The following is a 27,829-nucleotide window of genomic DNA, read 5'->3' as shown; positions in this document are numbered from 1 at the left end:
CTTGTATCCCAGGTCCACAGGCTACAGCAGAGTGCACAGATGTGAGAGAACATTCACCAGTCTCCTTCCATATTCTGTTTTCTAAACAGATACTTTATTATGCAAATAATTACCAATGAAAGCTGAAGCACGAGGACATTCGTGGAAAGACAAAAGTTAGAGCTGGTATGCTGGATATCTTGCATCAGCTTGTTGCATTTAAGTTGCACTTTTCAAGGCAGTGGGCTCACGAGTTGTCTGATTCCTTGGTCCTATTCCATGTTGCTTTACTCTGCTTCTACACTCATCACTTCTCATGAGCTGCAGTGAGAATATGATGAACAAATCATAAATGTACTACCTCAATAATAGGAAATGGTCTTACCTTCCACATTCTTCTCGAAGTCTTTGGTTTGGGGGAAAAACCAGGAATCAGTCTGCTGTAAAGGGTCTAAAATCAGTTTTCACACCTGTTTCATATGAAAGGATGTATATTTTAGTAGTACTCTTTTCCAAATCACACATGAATAACAGAAATAACTTTATTTCTCAACGACATAAGTTTCATTTCTCTACACAGCACGTTTTGTTTATTTCTACATGTCTTTTGAGACATACAGCATTAAATGTCTAAATGCTGAATTAGGAAATAGAAGTTGTTCAGTTTTGTTTTATTAGCACAAGAAACTTTCTTATCTATTGAGAAAACACACTGCATGCTGGCAGATCAAGTACAAGGAACTAATTCTCAGAAAAAATAAACCCAAATTCTAATCAGCAAAACCACAACTCTTAAATTTCACAAACCTCAATTTTGCTTTTCTCAGTGACTTCCTCAACTTTTACCAGAGCCCAAGTGTTTGAACATAAACACCTCTAAACAAAACAAGACAAAACTCAGTGGTTCATAACTAAGATGGAACATGCCAGTTATGCTTAATTGGCCAAATCCAAAAATTCCTCTTAGAAACTGTCAATTACGCCTTCTCCACATGTTTTTCCATGATACAAAGTAGCCTCTTCATTCCCCACAAAACAGGGTCCACAAACCCCAGCAGCCTCAGCAACGAAATAGAAACTCAGCAGAAGCGCTGCTAGGTCTGTACTTGCTGACATGGCCTTAAGTAGAACATTTGTCCCTATATGTAAATGGCATCAAACTCTGCTGGCAGAAGTCTAAACAAACCTTCCGGGTTTTATGTAGAAAATACTTAAGTTTCAGTAGGTACAAAATTTTCATTTCCTATGAGATGTCATTTCACATGAACTTGGTAAAAAAGTGATAAAACCCCATCAGCTATGTCAAGAAAATTACCTGCTTCTACCTTCATCCTGATTAGGATATTCATGAGGGTAGTGAAAATACTTGACATTAATCAGACTCAAAAAAATGCTTAAACTTTAAATATTTTATTTTTTTATGTCACCAGTGTCACGTATTAAAAACAGGAAGGATTTTAAAATGTGACTTGCTTATTGCTCATGATACTATTCCATTAAGTAAATGAATCTGCAATTACATTGTTTTGACAAGGAGAGGGAAAGATAACAGAAACGTGTGTTGATTCTAAGAGTAGTTTAAAAATCCTGGAAAAATATATTTGTAACAAATTTGACCTACAGGGTTGTCAGTTAGACTTTGTTTGCAAGATTGGTTATAACCAAATTTATTTTGAAAGTTCAAATATACTTAAGCAAGCTCTGATGGAGAGGGTGGGTTTCTTATCCATTTCTGAAAAGCTGATTGAAGAAGCATATAACAGAAAAACATCATTAGCTGTACAGGCCTTCAAACTCTCCTGGCCATGTGCTCAAACAGCAACACTGTTGGGAATACGATCTGGGGAAAGGTAGTAGTAAGGAAGCTTTTTGTTCTTGTTGCGCTCGGTGATGGTGTTGACAATCTCATCCAAATTCTTGCGGAATTTCGCCATAGCCTCTTTCACCGGCCTTTCCACGAAGTGTTCATCTGGGTACATACCCAGAAACAGCTAATTGAAAAACACCAAGAAATCATGCTTTAAGAAAGCAAAGGCCATTCTGTTTCAACATTATGCCAATTGGCACAACACCACCCAGAGCCTCACCTCACAAATGTTTCTATTAAAATAGTATTACCAATATTTAAGCTAGCCTACACCTTCCCTCTGTTCTGGCTGCTTTTTACCATCCCTGCATCTTTCTGCGGTGCTGGCTCAGGTGTCCGCATGGCACTCCTTGACCTAAAGAGACCTCATTCAGTGAAAACCATGCACTTTTATTCAGGCCAATGGTCAGCCAGACAAGCTTCATATGCCAGATCTCTGTATAGCCACACAAACATTTATGCTGCTAGAAAAAAAGGATAGCATGAGAGGGGAATTCACAGCCAGAGATTTAAAAGGAAGATGACTACTTCATTCAGTGACAGTGGAAGATTCTGTTGACTCATAACTGTCCTTCAGAGTTCAATACAACAGTTTCTTTAGTCAGTCTGGACTCTAAGGGTGCTCTGAAAAGTGCACTGCCAATATGCACCCTGGCACTGCTTTGGGAACTTTGGGAACTATTCCCCCACAGTACAAGCTTCTCTGCTAGTACTGCTTTCTTCTTAGAGAGAAAGTGAATTTAAAGTACCCTCTGTCCATCATCTTCTATTTAAGGATTTCAAAACAGATTCTCCAGAACCCTTGTGTGAAATAACCAGGTACCTACAACCCCATTTTACATAAGGGAAATGGCTTCAGACCACACCTGGAAAGCCTTCTGTAGGCTTGTTTTGTTTTCACCCCTCACCCACCAGGCACAAGCCACAGCTGTAGTGCACATGGAGCAGATTTTCCAAAGGAACAGCACATGGGGACACAGTGCTGCTGTACCTTTTTCCCCAGCACTGCAGGGACAAGGAACAGAGAAAACCCTTATGCCTCTGCAGCCCTCTGCCTCCCACACCAGCATCCTTATTCAGCAGTGCCATGCTCAAGCTTATAAACTTTGATTACAGCTGAGACAGCCTCACAGTAAAAAATACAACTTCTTTCTCAGAGCTGGTCTGTATCTGGCAGAACACAGGCAAACCCACAGCACTGACACATCTCCACAGAAAGGTGAAAATGGCCAAGTCAAGCACAGAGCAGCACAACAGTCTCGTGAGTCTGTGCAGCCTTGCCACGGCCTTCATGGTCTCATCTCCAGCACCTAGAGCAGGGAGGCTGACTTACTTCTTTGTCCTGGAATTGGCTCAAGGCCCAGACAGCTCCAAGATGCCAACAAGAACGCCCCCTGTCTGGCAGACTCTCCACAATTTGCTCAATGGTGACTGTCCCCTTTTCTGTTGGAGGAGGGCAGCGCATTGTTGGTGGGGCATTGGGAATCCAGGAACACCAGTCATACTGCACAACAGAGCAAGAGACCACAGTGAAAACCTGCAGTGGCTAATATTTAGGAACACACCAAAGAGAATCAGGAGTTTGCCAACAGGGAGTTTGCTTCTGTAATATGAGCCCCTCAGAAAGAGAAGATACTAAAGATAGGGAGATGCTCTAAAGAAGAACTGGAGGCGACAAGGAAGTCCTTACTGTTTTGCTCAGGAAATCACAAAAGAGAGAGTTGGGTAATCTAAATGGGAGTATTTATTCTGCTAACCACAGGCATGTGCCACACAGCCTGAACTCAGCAGACTGACTAAGGCCTTAAATATTTTATTAAACAATTCCCTTCTGATAACCTGAGGTGATCGCCTTTACTCCAGCTTCTCTTTTCTGCAAAATTTCCTCCAAGAACACGCCCACAGTGAATGCCCATGTGGTCAGATACTAACAGAGATAAGGCATGCTGGTTCATCAAGAAACATGGAATACTGCATGCAGATATGGCCATGGTGAGTAGCGGACTGGGAATTCATAGTCACTTCTGGCCTGGTGCACTGCTCTGAGATGCTGATGTGTCATTTTGCCCCAGATATGATCCTGAGTTTTGCCACCATCTAAGATGCTGCAGTTACCAGAATTCTTTCTTTCCCAAGCACTTTTTCATTACCTTCATACATATTCCATGCTCTGCCTGAGGGGAAGTGCACAGCCACCTCCTCCTCCTCCTCCTCCCCACCAGCCCTCTCTGCCTTTCGGTTCCATGGCCAAAGATCCTTTTACTGAGGGCTGCATATCCTCTGCATGCTAAATTAAGAGATGGTTTCTTGGTGGTACTTGAACAGACAGGATTTTCTGAGGGGGGCACTGGGAGTTGTCTCAATCAGTTGTAAAGACAGGTTAGAAGGGAACAGCTGCAGAGGTCCCTGGTCATGGACATGTCACAGCAATAGTGTGAGTTCGCTAGACACCAGGTTCCAGACCTTCTTCAGTGCTCCTGAGCTGCAGGGGTGGACAGGAGGGTCAGCACAGAAAGTGATATAGGGTATTTGGGAATAACCACCATAAGAAAGATGGTCTCTCTGCTTATCTCTGAGATCGTACCTCAGAGGCCACCTATGCCTGAAGTGAGAACATGCAAAAAAAAAAAAAAAAAAATCATAAAATCATAGAATATCTCAAGTTGTAAGGGACCTATAAGGATCATCTAGTCCAGCTCCCTGCTCCTTGCAGAAATACCTAAAACTAAACCATCAGACTAAGAGCATCATAAAAATGCTCCTTGAACTCCCACAGGCTTGGAACTGTGACCACTTCCCTGGGAAGCCTGCTCCAGTGACTGACCACCCACTCAGCGAAAAAGCTCTGTGACTGACAAAGTGATTTGCTTCTGGCTGTTAAATCTGCTTTCCAAAATGCCTTGGTGTTGAAGGAAACAGCATTTGAAAGGTACATTTGTTACTATAGTTTCAGGGCAGATATATGTCAGTCAGGGCAGGCAGGGATAACACAGGTTATCATTATGTGACACATCAAACATCACAGAGGAAGTTCAAAGTTGCCACTTGGTTTGTAAATTCAAGAAATGAGCAGCAATTCCATTTAAATGCTTAAAAAATTATTCCTGTAATAAAATCAACAAAACTAAAATATATGAGTTAGAACCCCTAATATGATCTTTGGTACATTTGTAGGACTTGAAATGCCTTTCTCAGCTTCCAAATTACTTCAGTTTCCACAAACTTCACAGGAATTTGTAGATGTCTCTGCAGTTATTTTGACCAGAAAAAGTAATGCAATTCTGTACATCTACTAAAAAATGCTTCTCAGACCCTGCCCTGGTAGATGAACCTCTCCAGCTCAGAAAGAAGAACAGTCTTCCCACAAATTCCTACCTGACCAAAATTCACAGCTGCATGTTGAGCCGATGTAGTGAACATGATCACTGTGAGATACTCTGCTAGTGTCTCTCGTGTCCTGATCATCTTAGGGAACCCTAAATGAGGGAGAAGAAAAGCTTAACCCAGCAATGAAGTAACCCTGCCACTCAGCAGTAATCAAAAACCATGCGATAGAGGGCCATGCAGCAGCCACTGAAGAGCAGGGCATTCTATGAATCTTGCTGTGTGGTCTAACAGGATCTCCCCAACCTCTCTGTGCCTGAGCTGTGCAGCTGTAAAAACAGCCTTACTTCATACAAGTCTGTGAGGCAACACCACTGTTTGCAAAGTATGTGGTGTTCCATAACGGAAAGACAAAGTATAATTATGCCTTTAAAAAACTGTGTCCCTGTCCTACCTACCCTGCAGCAAGGAACTCCCAGAGTCCCCAGGGCAGGGACCTCAGATGCTCCATTTTTCTTCAGTCTGCAGTGCAAGCAGGGTTCATGCCAAGGAGGAAGCAACCATGTGCTTGTATTTATAAAGGTCTGAGGTTCAGCAATCAAGTGTATTGCAAGAAAGAGTGCAGGGAGAGTTTATTCGCTGAAACGGGAAGTGAGGAAATGAGAACTTCTGAAAGACAAACAACAGAATGAGGAACACGAATAGTTGCATTAAGCTACATTTGAAGGAGAATAATCAGAGTTATATAAAGAAAAAACAGATTATTCAGGGACTAGGGAAATATTGTGCAACCAAAGCAATCCCCGGCCTGTATCACTCCTATCCTCACTAAATCACAGTCCTCTGCTGTACCCTCTGGCCCAGCCCAGTGTGACCACAGGTCCCAGTATACCTACAGACAGGGGCAAGCTGCCCCTGCCCAGGCTGCCTGTGCCAGCTGCTTCACATCACCACCACCAACCTGATGCAGAACTCAGCCTGCAAGAGGGAAGAGGTACCTCTGGCCAGACACCAAGCCCAAAGAGGAGAGGATGCACCATCCCCTCCTGTGTCCTGCTATTCTAAGGACACTGGACTCATTTTTAAAGGAGTTTGGCATTCTCCCAATCACAGCAGCCCTCCCAGGGAAGAAACAGGTGCCACAGCCTCCCTCATTTAGCCTCCTCCCATTCTTTACAGACCCTGCCAAGTCTCCCTTCTCTATGATACAACCCTTGGAGCAGCAGCAGTGCAGAAAGAGATGCTGCAAGCCTGGTAGGTAGGTTCCCCATCTGTAGTAGCAGTCCTCCCACCAGTGGTGCTTGTATCATCCCACACCAGCTGGAGCCCTGGAAAGGCTCAGTACTTGTCCCATATCGAGATGCTTACGTCAAGCATGAAGTTCTTCCCAGGAGGAACAACGTTTCTAAGCTTTTGCTAAGAGACAACAAGACAAATAAAAATGAACCTTTGCTTGTCCAGGCAGACAGAACCCAGAAGCCTTTTATCCATCAGAACACAATGATTGGAAACATCAGTTTTGCCTGGACACCTAGCACTTCGGTGTGTGCATGCAACACCAGAGCCATCTGCCCTAAGTCACTGGCCAAAAGGTGTAAATCAGACCAGACAATAGGAAGAATCCCCAGCCATCTACAGCCCAATCTATAAATTCCTGAAAATCTGCTTGGAAAAAATGCGAGTGGAAGAGAAAAGCAACATATTTAGGGAACGACAAGGGAGTATATACTCAGGTGGGTGAACTGAGCCATGTTATGGATGAGAGCTCTCATGGCCAAGTTATGGTTTGCAAGAGAGGAAGTGAGAAGAGACAGAGCAAAGGAAAACATTTCTTGGAAATAGTTATGAGTATCTTTACTTGAAGAGAGTAAAACAGTTCAATGATGACACAAATGCTGAACAAATGTGATACGCAGCAATATACTCCTGGAGAGGTCCTTAAGTGTTCTTATTTGGTGTGAGGTTTGGAGGAGAGGATTCAAGGGGCCTCACTGCTCCTTGATTTCTATCAGTCTGCCTGGTGGTTCAAATCCACACAGACACACCCCCTAATGCTTAAAGTGTGAGCAGACAAAATCAAAGGACCTGTCCCCAGTGCAGAGAGATTACACGAGTTGCCCAAGCTGATTATGAGAATCTGCGTCAAAGGGAGGAGCTGTCTCCTGAGAGATGGCCTGAGCTAGGGTCTCACAATAAAACTGAGCATCTTCAGGTCAACAAGAGAAAGGGTCTGTAACTTGTGCTGTGCAGTCAGCACTGCTGTCGGCAGGGACTGCACAAGCTGCAGACCTGGCTGGGCTCAGACCTTACCTGAGGCTTTCACACCCCTCATTCCATAGACGTAAATGTCTTTGACAAAGGCCTGGAGTTCCACATCCTCACACACCACCTCGTCACTCTCATAGTAGATGTGAATTACATCCTCTGCAAAACTGCAGACAGGAACAAATGGACAAAACAAATGAAAAAGAGAAAGCAAGTCTGCCATTCCAGAAGATGATCTTCTGACCTTGCAGATGCTACATGGGGAAAGAGAGAAGGGCAGGAGAAGGTCTCAAAACCCTCATATCTCCTTCCTACACGGAGTGGCAATGAACAGAAGCAACTTTGATTCATTTAGGACTGCAGCATCACTTCTTCCCCCAACAAAAAGATCCTGGTTCACACTGCAACCCCTGAAAAATCCTGTGCACTTTATTCTCTTATTTGAGGCTTTGCTCCTGCACAGACCTCTGTCATCATAGCTACATCCTTTCCTCACTCCATACAGACTCCCTCTTACATATCCACTGGGCAGGGGGGGTCCCAAACTGTGATACTAGTACCCTTCCCTTTATGTGGGACACTCCAAAGCTGTTCCTGAATACCAACAGTTAACCACTCGCACGGGACATCCTTTTTGTGAAATATTTAAGTAGCCCAGGAAACTTCTTCTGGGAAGAAGAGGTCTCGAGCTATTTCCTATGCCCACAGTTTAAAGCAGACATTTCCCTCCTGTTCAGTTCCTCTTCTCAAGATGCCTCTTCCTATAAAAGCTTCTCCAGCTAGCTCACCTCTGAAAGAATGGCTCTTAGAACACTAACATAACAGAAGCAGTTTTGAAAGCTGTGAAAATAGGTAATCCTGATTTCCTGAAGAATTGCAGTTCACAACTGAATGACTGGTTAATGAAACTGAGCTGAGATATTCTATTAGCTCTGCAGGCACCTTGCTAAATCTCTTGACAATGACACACAGGGTGAAACACTCAATTGTAGAAGCTCACTCATGGGATTAAGAATTGTTATCCAACAGAGATTTATCTCTTAATAAAACATAAATTTATACATTTTATAAATTTATTGCAATTTGAAGACTTTTACAAATCTATCAGTGTGGTTCCTATCAGCCAGTCAAGAGTTGTCATTCAGGCAGACAAATAACTGAATAAACACAAAAAGTTTAAGTAATCTTAGCTTCCAGAGGAAGTTAAAAGAAAACAAAAACTTTGCAACATGCAGAGAGAAAGCAGCTCTCCATGAGCTCTGTCTCCATGCATTTGGCACCGGTGCCAAGTGATACAGGAAGGGGATCCCCCTCTCAAAAAATGGCAATATTTCAGACCCCGTCCATACAAATAGAATAGTATATGAAGTGTGGGTGAGACGTTTTGGGCTGAAGTATCTTTGGTTGGTGTATCTATCTGCAGTTAGATCAGAAATAGGAAGAGGACTAGAGGACTTTACAAATTTGCTGTGTGAGATTCATTGTTTCTATGGGAACAACCTTATCATTTTCCTCAGGTCTAGGCCATCTACACCATTTGAAGTAATGCTGGGGATAGAAATCACTTCATCAAAAAAGTCAAGACTGATACTCCTGCAGAGCGTAGGAGACTCCTGGTGAGTAGACACATGCATGACCATGGATTCATGGGTCAGGATCTCACACACTCAAAACGCCCACACCATTTATAAACAAATGATTCACAACTCTCAGCTGCGTTTGAGGCAGTGTAACATCATCCTCCAGCAGGGTTAACATATACAAACAGCCACACTGAACTGAGTTGACTAAGTACTACCTGGTATTTGAAAGGCGTATCTCAATCCGCAAAGAAAACACAGGAAAGAGAAGGAGGACAAAAATATGGACTACATGAAGAAAATAACCACAGCAAAGTTACAACTTCTTTTTCTCTCAAATTGGCACTCACAGTTGCAGGAAATATTGCAAGATAAGCCCTTGTCAAAACAGAGAGAAAACACAGGAGACAAAGATGTCCCCAGAACTTCCAACATTATGCTTGCATCATAAAAATTCTACTTTGTGTGCACAAAAGACCTGATTCTTAATGAATATGCTTTTCAAAAGTCATGTGATGAGAAACAGCTGCATATTTGGTAAGCAACTTATGCCATGTAAAGATATGTTTGTTAAATAAATTAAGCAACTTATGCCATGCAAAAATATGTTTGTTAAATTAAATGCCACAGCAGAATAAAAACCATATAAACCATCCAAGGCAGCGTTTCAGATCTGAAAAAGAGCCATGTTTGTGTGGTTGAGCAGCCTTCAGTACCTCTCCTTACTCAGCACTGCTGCCCTTCCTGATTAAACTCAGACTTTGCAATTCTAAAGCATTTTAAGAAAGGTTTTGTTCCAATCAGTTTAAACCTAATTTACTGAGTTTCAAAAGAGAACCATCGTGGAAGCCAAACTTATATTTTCAGTCCACAAGAATCCTGATGAGCTCACGTGGCTGGCTCCGAGAACTGAGTCCTCTCTTGGCTTGTGCATAGCTAAAACAAATGACAACTAAATTCCTTTTGCAGGCTAAATTCCAACTCATTAAATTTCTGTGAAAACCTGTGGAAGAATACATACTTGTAAAGGGCCCTCTGAAATACAGAATGCAAGAAAACAGCACTGAAAAAAGCATGAATTAACACTCTTTTAAGAGTGTGCCCTTGACTAAATATTTTTCCTCAGATGAGATATACTGGATGGAAAAGGCACTATGTGACTAACCAGCCCAGATATTGTTTACAAGATGTGATGAAGATCAAAGTGAGCAGGAAAAAGAATCATGTCTGTGTCTCTGTGACTTAACTAGCCAATATCTAGAACTACGGTCTTTTACCTCTTTATGGCCTCCCAGACCTTAATGCCATCATCTCGGTAATAGTAGTAGGGGATATCCTCTTTGCTGTCCATTCCTTTAGCTTTCATCTCCTCGGGGAAGCAGAGGGAACTGTAAGTCAGATCCTTCATTGCTTTCTGCACCATTTGTACATGCCCTCCTCCACCCGTAGCATTTGCCTGCAGGAAGAACAGCAAGATGGGAACAGTAGGAGATTATGTTCCCTTTGTGCCAAGAGTGGCTTTAAAAATTTGCAGGAGATGGGACACAGGATGCTGGTGAATCTGTTTTCCAAGAAGAAACCACATCTCCACACAAAGTACCAAACCGCAGAGGTCTACTGGAACGGTGCATTTTGACTCCAGGGATTTCACACCTCTCCCATGAATCACTGTGAATATCCACATTTGCACCATATGTACTGCTTATATTGGAATACACTAATTAAGTACAGCAACATCAAGGCATGGCACTCCCTGCAGTCTTATGCTCCAGAACCAGGGCAGGCCTGAAGGAAGGCAGCCCTGAGTGTGTTAGAAGAGGGCTTAAGTTAAACTGCCAGTGCTCTTACAGAGTAGTTTAGGAGCAAGTTTATATGGATGCAGGCTGCCCTTAGTCACCCTGGAAATAATGCCAGGAGATCAATCCTGCTGAGTTGCTACTAATGAGGAGTGGCCAGGGTTTCAGTAAATGTTACACTGAAAAACACAGCATGTCCACAACAGACAGCACTGCAAAACTCTTCAGATAATCACTGCACCAAGAGTTCCCAAAAGTTGCTTTTCTAGCATATGATACAGTGCTATGGCAGTTGTGACCTTACATTTACTGTCCTCTGGCTCATGGTTTGTCTCCACTGGAACCGACAAATTCTGGAACTCCAGATCCTTGCTGACAGGTCTCACCCACACACTCATCCCATGTGCATGGGGTATGGACAGGACACTTCTGTTTAAAGGCATGCAAAGTCTCCACACTCAGCAGTGGAGTACAGAAAACAAGGAAAAGAGCCTGGATTTAATCCCTCTATTCTGCTTGGGTGAAAAATTCTGAAGCAAGGAAGCTATTTCTGGCCTGGTGCCAGTGGTGTAAGGAGGACAAAAGTGTTCTGAAATACAGGCTCCCTCTTTGAAAGGGCTTCTGAAACCTCCCCAAACTTCCATAGCATTCTCCCAGCATGTTGTCACAGAAACTGCTGTGTGCCAAGCTGTTGCAGTTCCTAGATGCAGTGTTTCATTTCTCCCACTGAGCTTGGTGACATCTGTGAACTTACTGAGGATGCATGCCAGCCCTCACCCAAATCACTGATAAAGGTCTGACATACAGATACGTTCCACTGACTCAGATGAAGCTGAGATTCAGTCCTAGCAGATCTGCTGCTTCTGGCAACTCAAGAAGACAATCTGGAATCCAAGCACACTCTTTGTGGTCTTAGAAATCTATCCTACCTACATGTCCTTTCTGTGATGAAAGTTTCCATTTGCAATCACAAATCCCTTTGCTCACAAGATGAATAACTGAGTATTTAAAAGAAGTTGGGGGCTTAATTATGTGGACACATATGCAGGAATTTATGTGCACTCCTACATTATAACCCAAAGGCACATCAGCAATGAGGGAGATACTGACTGACACTGGCCAGTTCTGATTTGGCTGCTCGGAGGTAAAAGAGCACATCTTTAGCAAGATGTTGCATCAGTTCAGCGTGCCTGTTTCTTGGGTGGTATTACTCATGTTTGCCCTTTAATAGAAAGGTCAGGGAACAAGGCAGTATGTCATGATTAAAGGATATGTACATATGGAAACATGAAGAACAAAGAACCATGAAGAACAATGAACTGACATGAACAATGAAGATTCACAAAGAGTTTACCTACCTTGTCGAAAAGGCCACATTCACAGATAAGCTGCTCTCGGGCTTTGGTATTGATGGCTATTGTGAACCGCATATGTGGCACCAAGAGCTGTGGAATGAAACAAACAATGAAAGAAGGGAAATTCTCAGATTGAATTCAACAGCAGCCATATGTAAAGTTTGAAGTACTGGTGGCTTAGCTGTATCTTATCTTGCAGGGCAGCCAGTTAAACTATTTCAGCTGAACGATCACCAGAACTTCCTTTTGGTTTGTCCAACTGATGTGATAACCACACCAGCCCACATACACCCTCCCTTCATGCAAGAACTAACCTTGAAGAGGGGATGTACAGCAGGCAGCTGCCGGAACATGGCTATGCTGAACACCTCTGAGACTAAGTGTGTCCGTAAGAGGTGGGTCACTGTCTGGTGGATGTGGAAATCAGATGAGCGAACCCAAATTTTAGCTAGTAGCCAGTCATATGTGGCATCTGAAGGAAGGAAGATGGGATTGTCTGGTCCAGGCTTTTGACCAAGCTGAAAGATATAAAAAGAATATGAAACCCCAAGTCCTTCACGTTTAAAATGAGACAACAAACAGTGTAACCCTCTAAAGACCCTGACAGCAAGCCTACCTGGATTGCAATGGGTACAATTTTTTTCTCCAGATTCTTATACAGCAGACAGATGGGTGCAGCCAAGTACTGTATTGTGCATGGGTCTGTTTTATTGGCATCCACACCATCAAGCAGCTCATAGTCCACAATGAAAATGTTTCCTTGCTGTGGGGGGAAAAAAAAAACAACAAAACAACAACAACAAAAAAGAGAAGAACGATCTGTTTTAATGATATGCAAGCAGCTTGGAACAAAGGAATGGGAAGTCTTGGCCAGAGACTGACTTGAGCCTGGTGGTTACAAGCAACCCCTGGCCCTTCTTTGCTCATGGCAGCTCAGGAATGACGCCATTGAGACAGCAAGTACCAGTGCACAAACTACCTGATTTGTGCCTGCAGAGTCTGGCAGTGAGCCTTTCAGCAAAGAGCATCTATGTATTTGGTACTCATGCAGTGACACTCAGATGCAAGCAAGTTTCAAACTGCCAGCTGAAGAGAACCCTGCGTTAATTGTACAAACAAAAGCAAGGCACCACCCTTGTCAACACTTCTTCAACATGTTAGTGGGTAAGACCCTACCAGGAAAGGAAGAGGCACCTTTCCCCTCTGAGGCATTCAGTCAATCCCTAACCTTTCAGAGAAAACCAGTGAAAAAAGACTGTTACAGCTCTTCCACTGGACCTGGAGACGGGCATGGCCTGCAGCTCCAGGACAGCAGGAGAAAAGCCAACAGGAACACTGCCAGTCTGCAGAGACAAGCAGCTTTGCCATGACCTATCACATGTCCTGAAGAGAGGAGATGTGGCTGAAGGCAGTAAGAACAGACCCTGAACATTAGAGGATGTGAGAAGGAACAGGTGGAGCCCAGCCTGACCCAGAGCTGTACCTTGACTTCCTCCTCCAGCGTCAGGTTCCTCTCCAGACTGCATTCTACCATATCCATGGTCACAGGCAGCTTCTTGGGTATCTCTGTGCACCTCCGGATCAGCACAGGATTGCATCCATTCAGGAACTGGTAGCCAAACATAAAATCTTCCCTCCAGTGTTGCATCACATATTCTAAAGGAAAAACAAACCTACAGCATCAATATCTGTGCAGCATCAGTATCTACTGCATTGTAAGGTTCCTCCTTTCCCCCTCACCTTTTTGCTGTACTGCACTGCAACTTTGAATACAGAATGCAGCAAGAAAAGGACTCAAAAGGTGACAGATTTTTAAGAAAAATCACTGAAATTAAATGGAAAATTTAATCCTTGCTTCTCACATTGAGAAGAATCAAACCGATGATAATTTGTTTCTCCATGTACAGAAGCAATGAGGAATAAAATATTCCGCTTTATGAAGAATACTCTCCATCTGTAAACCACCTTCTCAGGTCTTCCATGAAGTTTTGAAGTTCCCCTCTTCAAATTCACAGGGTATGCAGTACAGAGGGATAAGTTCAAAAACAGGTGGCACAAGCAGGAGAATGAAAATACACATCAATGTGTGTAGGGAAAGAACAGCAGTGGCTGGAGCAGTTCTTTTAGCTAGAGCTGGGTGAGGGAAATTTGGGAGAGGGTTTGGACTCTGACTCAGTAAAATGTCTCATTTGTTTTTCTGCCTGTTTGACTTGTTTTCCCTTTATTTCTTTTTCAATTGCTGATACAAACCCAGATTAACATCTCAATAAAATTCTAGTTTTGGATACTCCATCTCTTTATTATTACATATGTAGTACTATTGGATATTTTCTGTAGCTGCAGTTTCTGTTTTGTAATGTCATGTTGTCACTTCAGTTAATATGAAAAATCCCATTGGTGTCTTGAGGGGAAAAATGAAGGTAGTGAAGTTTTCCACTACTGGCTAGTTTTAAACAAGGCAGGAATTTTTCTGAAAGTAATACATTTTTCTGAAAAGGGTAAAAGGATTAAAAAGATAGGCCCCAAGGGAATGCAGTGATAACTAAAAAAAGTCTCAAAACCCACAATGCTTCTTCATAAAGCAGAAAAAAGTTAAGTTTACATAAAATGACGTTTACATTATCTCCATCAACTGCCTAATCAGTCTGGAGCTGTATCTGAAGTCTATATCAAAAAAAACAACAGCAACAACAACAAAAAAACCACAACACTCAGCACCTTGGACAGAAATTGCATGACTGAAAAATGCCTTGAACCACCTTCTCCATTATCCCTGTTTCTGTCAAGGCTTGCAAAAAAGCAAACTGAGATTTGTATTAACATAACTGAGACTGATGCTTAATGTTTAAATGTCGCAGAATTGGAGCTTTCCTCATAAGTATAGAAATGTTAGCCATTAAATTAATTGTAAATCATATCTTATTCTTGTGTTGAAAGTACTTAAGGAAGCAATCTTATTAAATGTAGCAAATTGCTGTAATTAGTTTCTAATACTTCTGCCACCTTGTGTGCTTGGGTTTATACCCAAGAAAAGTATAATTGCTCTTATTTCTGTGAACTCATCCCTAGGCAGCCTAAAGAAGAGCAGAACTTCAGAGGAGGAGGGAAAATCATTTTCCTCTGCAGAGTCTAACCAGCCTATTCACACAGATTCAAGGAGTCACACATTAACCAATTTAAAGTAGCTGTGCACCCATTATACCCAATAATACAGAAAGACAAAGTAACCATGGATGACACCAGAAGGTTGGGCCGAGCTTACGAACTGGAAGCTCCCCAGCCCATCTCTACAGAAACGGCACCATGAACTTCAAAATCCCTGACTGTCTGCAATTCTTTTTACTGGGTTTTTAAGTAACCTTTAAGATTTATGTCTTGAAAAGGGTTAAAGGAAAGCAGCATTTTGTCTTTGACATGTCAAAACTACATGAACGGATTTTCTAACAGAATGAAAAATACTGCAGAAACTGAATGTCCCTGAAAGCAAAAGTGAAATTCATACTCTAGGACAGGGATTTTTGTCTTCTAGTAAGAAGATGTGAGTATGAAATGGCAAGCACAGGAGGATATTTAATGCAATATGCATAAATAATTCTGACACATTTTTGATAAGTGACATTTTGGACAAATGCCACAAGCTTTTTCAGGTCTAGCTCACACTAATTTCCAGTAAGAAGTATGGCTCCTTGGATTGTGGTCTGATGACTTATCCTGGCCTGCACCAGGACCAGGTGAAGAAGTTACAGTTTCCAGGTCCTTCCCAGCTCTTTATAACCCACCCCCAGATCTGCAGGCCTAACAGGAGAGGCTTTCCTATCTGGAACGACTTCTGTCAAAATAATCCCTGTGGGGAAAATTTTACCCCTGAAAAACATTTGAGCTGCCCCCAGTCACTGACACAAATGGCCCAAGAAAACCAGCTGAGAAGAGTTACACGTCTGTGACAGGTACAGGTTTTATGACAGCAGAACTAAGGCACTGGTACCCTCCTCATGTTGCAATCGGGTTGAGAAGCCAGGACTTCAGCAGCAATACAACTGAGCACATGGCTGGGGTATCAGGCCTTTGATCTGGACTGTGTCAGAGGCAAGAGGGGTCACCCTTGTACTTGCCCTTGACAGAGAACATTACCAGATTTCCCTTTCTAGAGATTTTCTGTGTGTTCAAAAGAAGTAGGACATGAACATTCAAAATTTCAAAAATGCCTTAACAGCTATTATGGTCTGAAAAGCACTCCCACTAAGGTATCTATAGGTTTAGATGCAAAATAATTATGAAAATCTGTCCTATGGGACTTGAACATACTTGAAAATACATCTCTGAAGGCCAAAAGGGACCATGATGCCCAGCTGCCCTGACCTCCAGCATAGGTCAGGACAGAGAATGGCACTGACCAATTCCCACTAATTCTAGCTCCTTGTGAGATCATAGGTTTGTTTTTAAGTCTTGTGGGTTGATGGTGTGATCAGCAGCCTGAGATTACAGTTTATTTATTGGAGAGCAGAAGAGCCACATCCACCCTAATCAGATGATCAAACAAGACAACTAATTAGTCACTCTGACGCAAACACGAGCAAATGCCGATAAACTCACCAGAGATTGTGTTGCTGATTCTGACAAAAATCCTCTCAAAATCTGCAAAATCACTCCAGGAGGACTGGAACATGTGCATGAAACGGTTGACATAAAGATTCTCCATCCTAAAAATAAACCAAAACAAAACATATCTGAAAAAAAAATAATCTCCAGCTTTCTCAATACCCATTCCTATCATTTTCCATGCTTTTATATATCTGAACACAATAAACTTTTAGTAATGGAATGTGGGATTAGTCACCCAACAGAATTAATGCTGCAGGCTGTTCCTTTACACACAAGACTGAAAGGCACATCAAGGGCCCAACTTCTGCTATTGCATTTACACAACTCCATTCTAGAACTGTTCTCAGCAGCCTACAGTGGCAGTGCTTTAGGACCTATAAAAACTGTAGTCAGTTTTTATAGGTCCTAAAGCAGAAAAGCTAGTGCTTCACACATTGTCAGTGGTTAGTAACAGGAGTGCTGAGGGCACTACTAACACCAGTTCAGAAAGTGGTATGGTGACACAAAGAGACTGAGAGAGGTGCACAAAATCAGAAGATAAGCAACCCAGGATCAGTCAGCCACTATTCCTAAAAAAAAAAGAACAGGTACTGTAAGTATCTACATGACCAAGGCCAGACTGGATCCCAAAAGTGTGAGGCCTGAGTTTTTGAGAGCTTTCTATTTACTTGAGCTGCTGGATAGACTTGATGCTCACATCTAACCTCAGAAACCAAGGCTCTTGGTTCCAGACATCACATGAACACAGTGGGCTGGGAGCCAGAAATATCTGACTACATCTGCTAATTCATCAAATACAGCACAGCCAAGCAAGTTCCCCTTACATGAAATGACGAGTCCTAAATTATTGCATAAATGCTAAACTGCTGTTATTAGATGGAAATCATTTACTTCGACTAGAAAGCAAATAATGAATTTGGAAAAGAAAGCTGGCGTCCCACTAACACTTCAAACACACAAATAAAAGCACACACAGCACATGAAGATATGCAGGGCAGACAACAAAGTAAAGTCAATGTTGCACGAAAGCCTCCCAAAAAGAATTTGAGGACAATCCCAGGAGGCTGGATTTCTAATCAGCAAATGCATAGAAAAGACTGGATCAGAACTGCCTGGAGAGGACCAAAAGCCTGGAGAAACAGGCAGTGGTTATCTGGAAGGAGGGCTCTAGACCAACATGACCACAACACAGACAAAGGAGCTGCTTCTGCACTAAGCCCAGATGGGATGCACGTAGAATGGGCTGCTTCTGCTGCTGCAGATGGCAGTCAAGGATAAGAGGCGCCTGGAGGCATGTTGGGAAGTAAAAGTCACACATCTGTCTAGGCTAGAACAGTTGATGGCCTCTCCAGAAGTCTTTTCACACCTGACAGGGACACAGAATTATTGTACAAGGATCAAGGCGAGGGTAACTGCTGGACAGGACTTTCTGGATAGGGATCAGGTATCTGAATCAAAGATGAACTTCAAGAGGCAGCATAACCATCACCAGAAGGTTAAATTATTATAAAAACATAACTCAATGGCTTGAGAAGAGTTATTTAAGACTGACTCATTTGAGAGTTTCCACTAAAGGTCCTGCAGAGCTTCTGCCCCCCTTCAGAACTGCTCTAAGATTAGAAAACATCTGACATAAGCAGATATGTACCGCTCCTCTCCTGCCCAAGATGTTCTTCCTACGTGGGGCTACTGATCAGACCAATCTGTAGGCACAGCACCTGGGATCACAAACCTGCTGTGGTGTGACCTGCTGAATGCCAGGCACACATCCATTCTCAGATGTTTTGAAGATTACTTCCAAAAGGAGGAAGTTCTTCATATTTCCTATCTTGGAAAAACTTCCGAATGACTTAGAAAACAAAAAAATCTATCTTCCTCAAGAAATCAAGTACTTGGAAGTCTCTGCCGCACACTAGAAACCAGAGCAAGGGAAAAAAAAAAAAAAAAAAAGTCAGAGCTGCTTGCAGAACTTCATCTGCCCAAATGCAACACTGGTCTAAAATAGCTACACAAGCCTGCATTTCTGGCATAGAATCCAGGCTGAGAGTTTCCATTTGCTAGATAGTGTAGGTCACGTCAGCACCAGACACCTTCAGGATTATCTCCACCTACACATAATTAATCCTTTAAACTTACAGAGTTATCCACTATCAATAGCATCTAAAGATCCAATCTTGCAACAGCATTAAGAGTATGTGAGACATGTATCTCCTGTTAAGTTCATTTTTGCATATCCCATGAAAAAGAGCTTTCCCCTCCCCTCTTCCACTACTCCCCATATCTCACATAACTCTCCCAGTTCTCACATATTCCCTTAAAAATGCTTCTTGCCCACTGCTACACTTTGCAGCTCCACACCTGCCTTTGGGTGTCCAGACACATCTCTCTGTCTTCCTTCCAACTGCACTCAAACTGAAGATAGGCCCCATGCCTTCCCCCATATTTCTCCACTCCATTCCTGCAAACAGTTGTTCCAAACTCCCAAAGCACATCCAGGTAGCTAGATATAGGCTATCAAACTCTTCTCCAAAGATTCTCACAATTTACTTGACCAGAAACATAGGTCTAGATTTTTCAGCCAAATGCGCCAGACAAGAAGCATTTCCATTGCTTGCAAAAATCTGTTTTGCGTCATACCAGTTATCCAGAATGGTTGGCTGTCAGCAATACAGTTTCAGGTTCCTATTTCATGGGGAGGGCCCCTTACAGGCAGTGACAAAGATAGATGTCCCTGCACTCTGTTGAGTCACTTCCAAGTTTCACTTGGCAGCGACTCAGGACCTCTGACAACACGCCACAGCCTGGCAGGATGGGATCGCTGGAAGGGGAATGCAGCCTCCAAATTGCCTATGTCTCCTAATGGCAAACCTCGTCTCTGGCATTCAGGTGCTTCCGCTCCTGCATCACTCAGATCCTCTATATGAGCTGGGAAACAGCTGTTTTGCACTGGCTAACACCATGCTGATTTGACTCTGCACCGGTAGTGGAATTCAGCTGCAAAAATTAATAAATAAAATACCCAGAATACTCTGACATGCAAGGACCAGTCTTGTCTCATGTCAGACTATTCCATCACCTGATAGTATGGTGGGATATCTGAGACAGTGTGACATTTGAGACAGCACAGAAGGAGACTCACAGGTCAGAGAGGTCCCATCTGGCTCACTGACACTGTACTATTCTAGAGCTCTGCAGGATTGATTATTCAGGTTCATCCAATGGCCATCCAATGTTTTCCTCAACGACATGACATGTGCAAGTGGTTGGACAGTAACTTGGTTGCCCCAAGCAGGTTACACTCAGGTGTGGATCACTGATGAGCAGCTCAGAAGAGATTTTCTGCAGCAGGATGTCAAGGGTGCACTGATAACGATCTTTGTGTATGCAACCAAAAGATTTCATTATCGCCAACAGTCAGAGGAGAAAGGTTATCTCCAGGGGCAATCCTGAGAACTGAGTGGAAAGCTCAAGGTCTCAGGTGCCTGTAGTCCTGCTTATGCTTTTCACCAGTGTCTCCTCCTTCTGCCTAAAGTCAAAACCATGGCTAACAAGAAGGCAGAGGCTCAGTCAGTTCCCAGTGTGAAAAACTTAAATATTGATAACTAAAAAATAAAATAACAAATCCATTAAATTCCTACTTTCCACTTTGAGTGGCTGCTGATCCAGCGCTTGGAGAAAATAATCCAGTTTTGAGATTCAATGAAACCTAAAAGGTGATCAGATCCTTACCCTGCCCCAAAAGAGATTCTGCAAACTCCTGAAGTGCCACAAACACTTACGCTTTTGTGTAGTTCAGAATGAAGTCAATTCCCTTCTCATTGTCAAACTGGATGTCACGAGGCAGCTCACTGTGACAATGGGCATCGATGCTCAGGGGAAAGCCTGGATGCCACTCCTTCCAGCTGAGAAAATAAGAGAGGTTTGGTTAACCATATAACCTTATCAACATGGGAGCTGCGTCCTCACCTCCACTGTTTTGGTGACTCACTGCTATAAAGGAATTTTGTGTCAGACTCACCTAGGCCAAAATAAGTGATTTACACCACATCAATATCCACCCGTACCCCACAGAATCCTGAAGCAGACTGGAAGGCATCTACATGGCCACCTACCTTCACAAAGCTTGAAGTAACTTAATATCTGTGATATTTCTACACACTTGCCACACTTGGTTGAAAGTGGCAGTAGCTTTAAATGTATTATGAGGGGAAGGGACAGAGAGACAGCTGCTCAATGCATGCTCATTCTTGGGACTACACTTCTGCAGAACTGAGATACAGCAGCTAAAACTACTCAGGCACGTATTTAGATTCCTTCAAAAGGCACTTTCCAGGAGTCTAGATTCAACTGTTCAACCTCCTAATGGTCATGGCACACATTCTTTGTCCCATTTTTATTCCAAAACAAAAGAAAGTGAATTGCAATGAATACTGTGTCAATGGTATTTCCAAACTGCCTGCCACACACAGACTGCATTGTGTACTATCAGCTATGCATCAGAATTTTAAGTAGCTATTTCCCTGAAATTACAAATGGCTCTGCCTTCCATCTTGCATATGTAAATAAAATTTTGTGGCACACCTCTTTTTGAACCATATTTTCCTCTTCTCTATTTTCCATAATTTGTAGGGAACAGCTTTCCTTGTTCAAATGAAATAGACAACACCAAATAAACAACACCAAACTCAATCCATCAATTCTGAATAGACCCTTTGCCCTGACCCTTACTCTCTCAATAAGGAGATACAAGTGCAAGAAACTTTTGTTATTTGAACAGAGCACATCTCTAGCAAAAGGCAATGTCTAATGTCTTCTGGAGTTACCCTCAGAGAAAAGACAGAATTTTCTCATCATGACACTGACTAGGAAAAAATGTCTATGGCAGCATAACATATATATGTGATATATATATGTATAATACATATGTGTGTGCATATATAAATATGAAATATGTATGTATAATACACATATGTGAGATTTTTATATATCACAACTGTGTTCTGTTAGCACATTCCAGTTCACTCAAACAGGGCCTGAAAACAGGTTTTCACTGCATCCTGGTGCAGGAAACAACACAAGCTAGCTTGGTGCAGCAGCCAAAAAGCTCCAGGAAAAGCTGACATGTTCAGATCATGTTCTAAAACTGTAGTACTGCTTGTAATAGGCAAATGAAATATGCCTTGAAATCGTCCTTGAAGATTTTCCTTGAAAGCACAACGGTGTGCCAGAGGGCCCACACAGAGGCTGTATCAGTGATTTCCCATTGAAGTCTTCCAGGCTTATGTGAGGTACAAGCATCTTATAATGTCACTTGCATCAGGATGATCATCACTTTACAATGAACTCCATCTAAGTAAAAAACAGATATGGCCAACATGGTAACTTAGGCTTTCTCTTATCCAGTTATCCAGCAGGTGAGTAACTAGAGGCATGTGATAATGTGAATATACTGGGCCAAACTGTGACCTGATGAGGACAGACCCTGGAGCAGTGGGAAACTCACCGGTACATTTTCTGGCGGGATTCGAGCTCTTTGCGTCTGTGCTGCTTGAGAATCTGAGTCTTGTCATCTCGGGGGAGCTTTGCTGTTAACAGGGAAAAGAGACAGGGTCATTAGGTTCCTCTACCTATCACTGCCCAGGTGTTGAGAAGGACAGTAAAGTTTTCAAACCTTAGAACTTCTGATCTACACCTTTACAAAATTTCTACAGGAAATGCTTACATGATCTAATTGAGTACCTTTGAGTAGACACACGGGTCCTCGGAAAATCTGTGGAAGGAGATAAGTTTCTGACTTGGTGCTTCTTAGGGAAAATTAGCTTATGCTGGGAACATCTGCCTCAACTGTATATAAACCCTGGATTTCTAATGGAGACACTTGCTGTACATATCTAGTGTGTAATAGTCTGAAGAGAGTCATGGGAACTAATTTTACAGTTCAGTACCTACAGGAATTTCCATCAATAAGAGAAGCCACAACATTACTCCAGCTCATCTCTGCTAAAAGACATCTGCAGGAAACATCCCCAAGTTTCTCTCCTTGAGAAATGCCCTCCCCTGTCAGCTTGGGGTAATAATCTCATCTTCCAATCATGAGAACAGAAAGAAAAAACAGTGAGACTTCAGTTCCAGCCATTTTGCTCTTCTGACTATGAATTCAACATAACATCAAATAACACAGAGACTTCCTTAGTGATCAGCAAAAGGGCAAGGTATGAGACTCACTTTACATACACAAATGTGGAGGCAGATAACACCAATAGGAGTTTCATGACAAAAGCTGTTTGGGATTGGAAATATCAGAGGTAAAACAGCTGATAACATATATGGCTAATGGTTCCAGGTGGCTGTGTTCAAGTTACCAAGAGAGTTTTACTTGCTCTTGTCCTTTACCTCACCATATTCTGAAAGCCATGCAAAGCTGCCTTCCATGGAAGTGGTACAGTTGTTATAAAGCAAATTATGAAAAATGGGAAGACCAAAAATAAACTAGCACATAGTTGTCATTAAAGGACAAAAGACTTCACACAAAATGCCCCAGGCAGGAGTAGCCAAAAATGTAAGGGGAATATAAACATTTATTTCCTACCACCACACACTTGTTTCAGCTCTTTTCAGGCACTCATGCTGCAGAACACTACAGTAGCCAACCTACCCCAGGTACCAGAGAGGGGAACAAGCAACCATCAGTGACACGTCTGCCCGAACCCTGGTCACAGCAAGTAGGTGTCAGAGACACTTAAAAACACTTTTCTCAGCTGGTCACCATTACTTGGAGCAGTCAAATTCATCACCCTGCCTTGTCCCGGACTTGCCAGCATGCAGACAATGAACGAAAAGTAAGCTGCTGTTTCAGTTTGCACCTGCTGAGCAACTTTGGGACTTTATTTCACTCTCATGAAAACAAGACAATTTGCAGGCAATTAATCACGGGCCACTTAGGAGCTTAGTATGAAACAAACTGGGAACACTAATTCTAATTAGATCAAAAGGGCTTCCAGCAATGGGAATGTGGAGTAGTCAAAAATATGGCATTAGGGTCCGCCTCCAAATTCAAGACCAGTGTAACAAGCCAGCATTAGGACTGTTCCTTGTATGTACTTCCCAAAACATCCAACCCAGCTGCCAGTGCCTAGCCCAACAAGCTGCTCAGAAAGTATTCCTAGTAGGGAAAGTCCATTCTCTAGGATGCAGCAGGGAACTGGCAGTGGGTCTTCATCAGAGAGAGAAGATTGGGAGGTACGTAGAAAAATGGGAAGGAGAGATGAAGAATTCCAGGTGTTCTGCAGGAAATCTGGTTTCTAATAGCTCTCACCTCTTCCATCTCGAAGGACAACTTCCTTTTCATCTGTAATCCAGCGGTAACATGGGAACTCCAAATAGTCACCCACCGGTGTTTTAACAGTGATATACTTAAGGTACCAGTCATCCTGGTACCAGTATTTTCGTTTCTCAATTTTTATTAGCTGAATTTCTCCAAGGTCCTCTTCCACAGTCACATCATAGGAGTCAACCTGCAGAGCAGAATACAGCCAGTGATCCACTGTACATGCAGGAAGCACCACCAGCACTACCCAGGCACACCTAGTCTTTCCTCACACAGCTTTCCAGCTTCTTGTGGGTGAAAAAAGGAAGTCCTATCATTGGACTGCAGTGCAATAGAAAGATGAAAAAAAGAAAAAACAATAACATCCAAAACACTCCAGAAATGGAGAAACATTTTTGGATGCAACCTAAAAACAGCATTACTCCTTGAAATGTTTGCAAGTCTAAGAAAAACATGCAGGCCATGAAATCATTCACTACTCTCCTAGCAACAGCTGAAGGAGGTACTGCTTGGGCACATCCACTCATGCAACTGGAGTAGAAAGATGTTAAAGAGATTAAAACATTGGACTAGGATTTTAAAGACCTCTGTGTGTTAGTTATGTGTATTTCAGACTAAGGACAGTATCCAGATCACCTAAATCCACTTCGTCTTTTGCTTCCTGGTCTTCTCCAGTTCTCCCTTTTTAAAATGAGGACAATGGTACCTTTTATGTTTGTACAGCTAAAATTTGGACAACTATACATTTTATGTTTGTAATGCTCAGATGTACAAAGGAATTTAAGTACAATGTCACACCTAGAGATATGTACACATAAGATTTACATGAAAGAGCAATATGAATCAGATCCAAGGAGTTGATAGAAATGTCACATTGACAGCTAACTTTCAAAAGAAACTCATTCCTCTGGTAACAACCTACATGCCTGTATTACAAGAGTCCTAAAGCAGTTACTGTTGATGTAATGCAAAAAGGACATGCAATTAACCTAAACGATCCTGGAGGGTTTTGACCTTTTTATGACCATCAGAATTCCAATTTTAATGGCAATTGTGAAAGGGAGGACTCCCTCCTGGTACCTCACACAACTTCTGCTGCCTCCAAGCCAGCACTGCCATGGGCTCACCTGAGATGACAATTCTGCTAATACAGTAAAGGTCTGTCAGGTTCCAGAGAATGTACAAGGTGCAGGTAAGAACTGACACTTGGTTACTCAAGGTTTCTATGACATTCATTGCACAAGGTCCCTTGGTAAACACCAGGGTGGCTGCATCACCATGCCAGAGATGCAAGGGGCTTTTACACAGTTCGAGTGCAGAGTGAGAGAACAGGAGAATGAAGACTATTGGAGTGCCCAAACTCCTCTACCATCCTGTTTAAGCAATTTAATTTCATGCAAAACCTTTTGAGGAGAGATTCCTACTGACCATTCTTATATTGGAAAAAGGATAGCACAGACAACTCCTCTTTCTATAAGCACAAAGCTGTAAGTAGAAAGAGCTGTATTTCCTTTCTGGAAATACATGTTAGTACTTTTCTTTCAACAGAAGCAAAAAAGCAGATGAAAGGGGAATGGGAAGGAAAGAAAGAACTGAGGGACACCATAAAACTTTGAGATCACTCAGCACCAGAGGAATTTACTCAAAAGACACTATGCAAAGAAAAGAAACTATGACTTTCAACACTGCCTGTGTCCAGAGCTTGAAGTAAGTCAGAAAAAGTACAACTGAGCTACCATTGTACACATTCCTTCAGGCTTTTCCACATACTTTTCCTTCCATCAACATTTGCCATGCAAATCTCCTACTCAGATCTGGCCCATGCCTTCTTTAATCACATCCAGTAATATGCCCAATTTGCAATAATGCAAATGAAAACATTACAAGGATAATGGAACTACAGAGCCTGGCCCAACATTTAGGAACCCCCCTCCCCCCTCATACCTGCGAAGTAGACAGCAACTTACAAAATAATACTGCAAAATTCTGCTCATCCACTAAAAAGTGATATTTGTTTTAGAAATGGATTAACAGTTGAATTTCTTTGCAGAAAAAAATTGTAAGACGGTATTGAAAGAAACACTAAAGGCAGAACTGTGCAAACAATTGCTACATTCTGCAAACCAACCAAACACAAAGTCTTCTGGCCTGCTTCAGTTTTAATTTGCTGGTTCTATATTGGTATTTTTTTTTCCTTTCCTTTTTCTCCTGCACAACATATTATTAAGACACAGTGTTTTGGGCACAATGTAACCTGAACAGGTGCCTGGAAAAACATGCTGCTTTCCCCAAAAAAAGTCCTCAAAACCAAAACTTAGCACATTGTACTTCAAGTCTCCAGTGAGACAGACACTTTACAGAACACAGACTTATTCTGACGGTCCACAATAAATACATGCTGAAAAACTGACTTCTACTACTGTTTAATAATGAAAGAAAATTAACTTCAGTAGCAGTGGCTGGTAAATATCTGGGGAACCACAGCCACACATGCCATCAACACCTACTCAAAATACTGACTTCTTTAAGCATGTCCAGGATGCTTAACACAGAAGAGACCATGGACTTAATCCAGGCTGCGAACCACATGGCTGAAAAAAACACACCTCAAGGCAAAGCAGCACCATGACACTGGAGACTCAATTGTAGATGTGGTGGTGGTAGGTCTAACTTCCAAACTTCTGAATATCTTTTTAAAACTTTCAAAGTTGTTTCTATCTCATCAGACCTTCTAGAAACTGTGAATTTGGTTTCCAGGTAAAATACACATTTTGGAAAGGGGAAAAAAAAAAGTCTATTATTTCCAGAGTGGACAATAAGCGAATAAAGAAACGCCATTCTAAACCAGTGCTCAGAGTATAAGCAATTACATTTGGATAGTCCAAATACAGTGACAGGACCACAGAGAGGACAGGGGAGAGCAAACAGCAGAAATCCGGGTTAAGAAGAAGAGCACAGCTGATAGCCCAGCCACGACTTCATTCTCACACATTCATGCTGTTTTTCAGCTTTCGTTGATGTTGCCCTACACATTTCTCTTGGCATTTCTCTTCCCACTATATGCTTTTACCTCTTTGTTTTAATTCTTTGGAGATAACAGGGCTCTGACTATTAGCAAATACTCACTCTACACATAACCCATCAACAGGACACGCACAGTTTCTTTTTACTATTTGTAAAAAAAGTACGAGGAGATCTGAAAGTCCACTGTAAGTCAGAACCAAAGAGCCCCATCTTTACTGACCGCAACCAGGGCTAACTTCTAGGGCAGGGATGCGGATGACGGGCGGCCGGGGAGGGCAGCGAGCACCTCAGTCTCGGTGTCCCGCTCCGAGACCACCGGCACACGGAGACGAGAGCTTAAAGAAAGTCCAGCCCTGCCCAGCCCCTCGGGGCACCGGACAGGGGGCGGCCGAGGTGCCGCTGCTGCTCCACCGCCCGCGGCATCGCGGGGGAGAAAGGCGGCGGACGGTGCGCGGTGCGGGGCTGGCGGCGCCCGCCGCACTCACCGCGCCGCGCTCGAAGTCGTTGTAGAAGGGCTTGTCCAGGAGGTGCCTCTCGCTGCAGCCGTCCGTGCCCTGCAGGGTCAGGTACACGTAGTCGTCGGTGCCCGCGAACCACTGGGTGCCCGTGGCCACCGTGACGGTGTAGGACGGCATGGTCCCCGCGGCTCGGCTCCGCCGGAGCTGCTGAGCCGCACTCCTGCCTTCGCCCGGATCCTGCCCAGCGCCGCC

At 42.8% G+C, this 27,829-nt stretch overlaps 1 protein-coding gene across 2 annotated transcripts; it reads right to left on the bottom strand.

The window, feature by feature from the left end:
- Window positions 1–150: 150 nt before the first annotated feature.
- ALOX5 (arachidonate 5-lipoxygenase) lies at window positions 151–27,829 on the bottom strand. 2 transcript variants are annotated; one of them, XM_066191295.1, is made up of 14 exons: window positions 27,605–27,829; window positions 24,084–24,282; window positions 22,272–22,353; window positions 20,548–20,670; window positions 16,760–16,866; window positions 13,650–13,822; window positions 12,783–12,929; window positions 12,481–12,684; window positions 12,170–12,256; window positions 10,293–10,471; window positions 7,481–7,602; window positions 5,222–5,322; window positions 3,180–3,350; window positions 151–1,970 (listed from the first exon to the last, which is right to left on the bottom strand). In XM_066191295.1, the coding sequence occupies exons 1-14, from the start codon at window positions 27,752–27,754 to the stop codon at window positions 1,791–1,793; spliced, it is 2,025 nt and encodes a 674-aa protein (XP_066047392.1). In that variant the 5' UTR covers window positions 27,755–27,829; the 3' UTR covers window positions 151–1,790. The 2 variants fall into 2 exon arrangements, with proteins under 2 accessions (XP_066047392.1, XP_066047393.1); XM_066191296.1 differs by having other exon boundaries at window positions 10,293–10,384.

Source organism: Chamaea fasciata, unplaced genomic scaffold, assembly GCF_029207755.1.
Source record: "Chamaea fasciata isolate MVZ Bird 193981 ecotype frontalis unplaced genomic scaffold, bChaFas1.0.hap1 SCAF_9, whole genome shotgun sequence".
NCBI classification, from domain to species: Eukaryota; Metazoa; Chordata; class Aves; order Passeriformes; family Sylviidae; genus Chamaea; species Chamaea fasciata.
Note: the sequence above shows the minus strand (reverse complement) of the source record. Positions and strands in the feature narration are given on the sequence as shown.

Excerpts from the sequence above, each read along its gene's own strand:
- ALOX5 (XM_066191295.1), bottom strand. The coding sequence starts at position 27,754 with ATGCCGTCCTACACCGTCACGGTGGCCACGGGCACCCAGTGGTTCGCG. Across the intron at positions 20,671-22,271 it reads TCCCGCCAGAAAATGTACCG|CTGGAAGGAGTGGCATCCAG; the intron begins GTGAGTTTCCCA and ends TTATTTTCTCAG. Across the intron at positions 12,257-12,480 it reads CTGTACATCCCCTCTTCAAG|CTCTTGGTGCCACATATGCG; the intron begins GTTAGTTCTTGC and ends TTCATTCCACAG.